General features: G+C 51.1%; 1 protein-coding gene across 1 annotated transcript in view; it reads right to left on the reverse strand.

The window, feature by feature from the left end:
* LOC111968378 (uncharacterized) overlaps positions 1 to 1044 on the reverse strand; it is a 3306-nt gene extending 2262 nt beyond the window's left edge. The window contains exon 1 of the mRNA XM_023993862.1: positions 1020 to 1044. Within this exon, the coding sequence (XP_023849630.1) occupies positions 1020 to 1044 (25 nt within the window). The remainder of the gene's footprint in view (positions 1 to 1019) is intronic.
* Between the last annotated feature and the right edge of the window lie 3472 nt (positions 1045 to 4516).

A 4516-nucleotide genomic window follows, 5' to 3' on the forward strand; every position in this document is an offset into this window, starting at 1 on the left:
CTTCGTCCAGCCAGCCAGAGCACGAAAGCTAGCGAGGCTAACCACTCCACTACGTTCACGCAAACTTTAAAAGGAAGGGCTGTGCGTCCTAAACCTCAAAGTGGACCATACGCACACCACGAAAAGACACACACACACTTCACATATCACACACACCCCACACACTCACACACACTCACACACAGCCATTGACTGCTGTGCTAAGGACTTAGTAATCGACCACAAAAGGAACTCCTCAATCCTGACAAGCATGGCAACGAGGTTATTATCCCTCACTTAAAGTCCAATCGGCGAGACCGTGGCCGCAACCCCAACTTGCGCCAACCTTCGCAGTCTCCTTCCCTTCTCTTTCTCTTGTTTGAACAGCGACCAAAACACAAACGCCAGAGACACGCTGCCGTCCAAACCTGTTTGCCCAGAGCCGCGGTGGTTCACCAAATCTTAAACGAATAAAAGATGTGACCAACAGGGAAGTCATACAGCACATTCAGCCCGCAGTTACCATTGTTCTAGCATGTGATCCTCGCAGCGCAGCGACATGAGATCGTTTATTTATTGAGCCGAACGAGTGTCGGCAAGGGCAGCCAACAGCCACGAGGAGAGAGAGAGGGAGGAGAGAGAGAGAGAGAAGAGAGAGGAGAGAGAGGGAGAGAGAGAAGAGAGAGAGAGAAGAGAGACGAGAGAAGAGAGAGAGGACGAGGAGAGAGAGAGAGAGAGGAGGGAGAGAAGAGAGAGAGAGAGAGAGAGAGAGAGAAGAGAAGAGAGAGAGAGAGAGAGACTGAAGAGAAAGACGAAGAGAGAGAGATAGAGCAAGAGGGACAGCAGTGCAGAAGATAGCGACAACTATTTATATCCGGGCATTCGGCCAAAAGCTCCCTTTGGTTCTGGCATCCGTTTCCACAAAGGGCTGGAGGCAGATTCCAGCAGCCGCCGCATTCACTATTCATTTCAGGAGCCAGGCCGGCCCCATGACGGGAGAGCCGGGGGAACACATTCGAACAGACGGGGACCTAGGTTACTCTTGGACCGCTCGTAGGAGCCCATGCCCATAGGCAGTTCCACCTAGTATTGTAAGCGGCCACATTTGACAGGGAACGAACTGGTCCGAGTGTGGACGCTACAATATGCTGAAACGAATAAGAGCGCTTGAAATAGCGGAGTCCCCATCGTGACGATATAGCCACGGGAATCAAACCAGCCGGGACAGTCTGTGTGAGAGAACACTATGCCGCCCTGCAGAAAAAAACACGCGCCCCTATCCTCGCTGGAGGCCAGGTCCTGTCCCGCCCACCCAGATGCGTACACAGCGCCCGCCTCGAGACCACGACGCGACGTCCAGCCGTTGCAACCTGTGCTCGCGCTAGCGTCCAGAAAAGCCGCCCACCTCCTGCATGGAATCTTCAACATTCGTCTATATCATGGCTGTCGTTTCCACGTATTCGTCGGAAAGTAGACCGGAAGATGGGCAGACGGACCGGGTCATCCGGTTGTTTGACGATCCCACACCAAGAGAGCAGGATCTCGGCATGCCCGTGCCGTCCAACCCTGTGTCCATAAAGGGCACTAAGCGCTCAGGAGACGTGAACGCTAAGGCAAAACGTCCACTCAAACCTCGTGAAAAGTATGTAGAGAAACCACAAGTGTTAAGTATGAGTCACTATCAGAAAATGCGACTTCACATGCAAACACTGACAAGAGCATGAAAATCACATTGAAGGTCTCACACGGCGCTAACCCACACACAGGGTGCCATCTTACAATAGGAAAGGGAGGAAACCCTTCGATTGAGCACCCGCGTATGTGATAGCGTAACAAAAGATGAGAATAGGCGGAAGGAGGCGTGTCCAAGTAGCGCCACAGTTGTACACGTTACGCGCAGTCGGGCTAATGCCACAGGACTGTACACGCAAACACACATTACAGGCGAGTAACAGATTATTGAAAAAGCGAGCCATCATTTCACAAATGAGCCAACACCCCCCTCTCAACACCACACATCAACTAACATCAAAATGGAGCAAAGCAACCGCAAATAGGTAGTAATAAATAGCTGGGCTCGGAGACGACAAGGAAACAACCCACCCTCACGACATGGGGTCGCGAGCCCGGCTGGAAAGAGGAGGAGTGCTGTGTGTGTAGATGTGGCGGTATGCGAAAGACAAGAACGAACAATTACTCTAATGTGAGATCCGCCGTAACCATAGGCACCTACCCTGCAACCGCAAAGTACGGCTGTCGCCGCGAACAAGCTGGACACCATAAGAAGCCAGTATAGGGAGATTAAAGACGAGATAACGGGGGAGAGAAAGACCTGTAACATGGGGGTACAGAAGGGTAGGTATGGGCGTCACTGATACATGGTCGGCGAGACAAGCAACAGGCGTCGCTGGCAATCTCGAGACTAGCGGATATCCCGGCCAAGTCGATACTATTGCGGATCGTACCTAACAATGTGAACATCGAACGTGATCCCGAATCTCGGGTTGTGGAGTAAGGGGACATGCTGTACACGGGGAAGTACGGCCAAGGGATAACAGGGTTGCCGAAGCCTTCGGGAGGCGCACCCAGGACAGCATCTCAGCGCGCACTCCAACGAAAAGCTGGTTTGAGGGGGGGGGGCCTTGGAGACCGGGAGCGCCCAGGGGGGGGTGTAGGGACCTGTGTTGGAATCTGCCCACAGGGGAAGTGGCCGAGAAAAAGTGGGGCAGGTCCTCAAGCCCAAGAGCATTATCCTGCACCCAGGTAAGTGTTCAGGCGTCCTCGGGCAAAGCCTGCGTATGGTTTTGGGCACTTTTTGTTTTGTTATTGCGGTTAGCAGCGTTAGAATGCATTGAATGCGCAACCGCAAGATACACACCTGGTGATGGTCATGTGCCTGAGTGTAGTGTGTAGGCTTTGCTTTTGTGAGTACACGTTTCTCTTTGACTGACATCACCCGTGACAGACACAGCCTGACCACCTGTTGGCACCACTCTTCTCCTCTACACACACACACACACACACACACACACACACACACACACACACACACACACACACACACACACACACACTTATATGGCCCATGTCGTCTAAACACACACGCCAGCCCTAGGCTGTGATTCATCTGGGCAACAGGGAGGAGGCAGAGGTGCCCTATCTGTGTTCTAACACCTAAGATAGTCATTAGGAATGCTGGGTTTCAGAAGAGGCCCAGTGATAAACACTCCACCACACAGCCCTGGATGGCTTACGTCAGGACCACACAGAGTCAGTCATCAGTCAGCCCGCCGTGCGTAAGCCAGACACCACACTGACACAAGATGGCCCCTGGCTTGGCACAAACCAGCCTAACATACTGTAAACCAGCCAACGGTCCAGCACTGTACAGAGAGTGGATGTTTCCTTGTCTAATGTACTCAGGTTTCAATGTAGCCAGAAAGCCTTGATGAGCCTTGATATATGTGCACATCTATTGTTTGTCCAATTCCAGTTAGAGACCCACAGCTGTCAAAATGATGGTGTAAGCCCTGACAACTAATCTCTCCCTTCGTGAAAGAAACCAGGTGCTCACTGCAGGCGACTGAGCCGAGATACCGACTGAGTCGTTTTGATGACATCTCTCTCTCTCTACAACAGGCTTGTTATGGCAAATGAGCAGTGTTGGTTGTGTTAAAGCTAGCCTAGCTGCTACAGTTCAACACAAGCCCTTGTCTGTTTAAGCACACTGTTACAGTCTGTATCTTTTTAACTCATGAGTGGACAACAGATATACAGAAGCAAGGCAGCATAGGGGCTGCATCTACAAAACAATGTTTATAAGTCCAGTTAATGGTAATTTTGTTTTGGGAGCAACGGGATAACCAGTAACCATCACAGAGGGTTGTCTGTGTGCTGCTTGGTCGTGTCAAAGAGTGCTGTTGAGGAGTCTTTCTCGGGAATCAGACAGCGCTACCACGCTCTCGTGGCTAAGTGGTCCATATCTGAGGAGATACTGTGTAGCTCAGTTGGTTGAGCATGGTGCTTGCAATGCCAGTGTTGGGGGTTTGATTCCTGCAGGGGACCAGTGGGAAAAAAATATGAAAATGTATGCACTCACTACTGTAAGTCTCTCTGGTTTAGAGTGTCTGCTAAATGACATCCAAGCCACACATTATAAAAGGAAAAAAACATCAAAGCATGCCTTGTTTGGCTAGTCGATAGCAGCTCCTTTCAAAATATGTTGCATTAGTATTGAGGATGAGTACAGTTCTGCTACAGTCTCTAGTATAAATCAAGCTGCATTGTATTGACAGTGACTTAACCCTTCTTGTCTCCCTAGAGGCACGTGTTATGGTCATACAGTAGACCAGGCCTACAGTAAGAGCTTTGACTCCTGGCTGACCGGGGCAAGTTAGCGCTCACCTCCATGCTATTCAGACTTTATGACTGCGAGGGGTTTAGCCTGGCACAGCGTCTGTGTGCCAGTATCAAAGGCCCAAAGTGAACCCTGCACGCACACGCACACGGTCACGCACACGCACACGCTCACACACAC

Source organism: Salvelinus sp. IW2-2015, linkage group LG9 (genome assembly GCF_002910315.2).
Source record: "Salvelinus sp. IW2-2015 linkage group LG9, ASM291031v2, whole genome shotgun sequence".
NCBI classification, from domain to species: Eukaryota; Metazoa; Chordata; class Actinopteri; order Salmoniformes; family Salmonidae; genus Salvelinus; species Salvelinus sp. IW2-2015.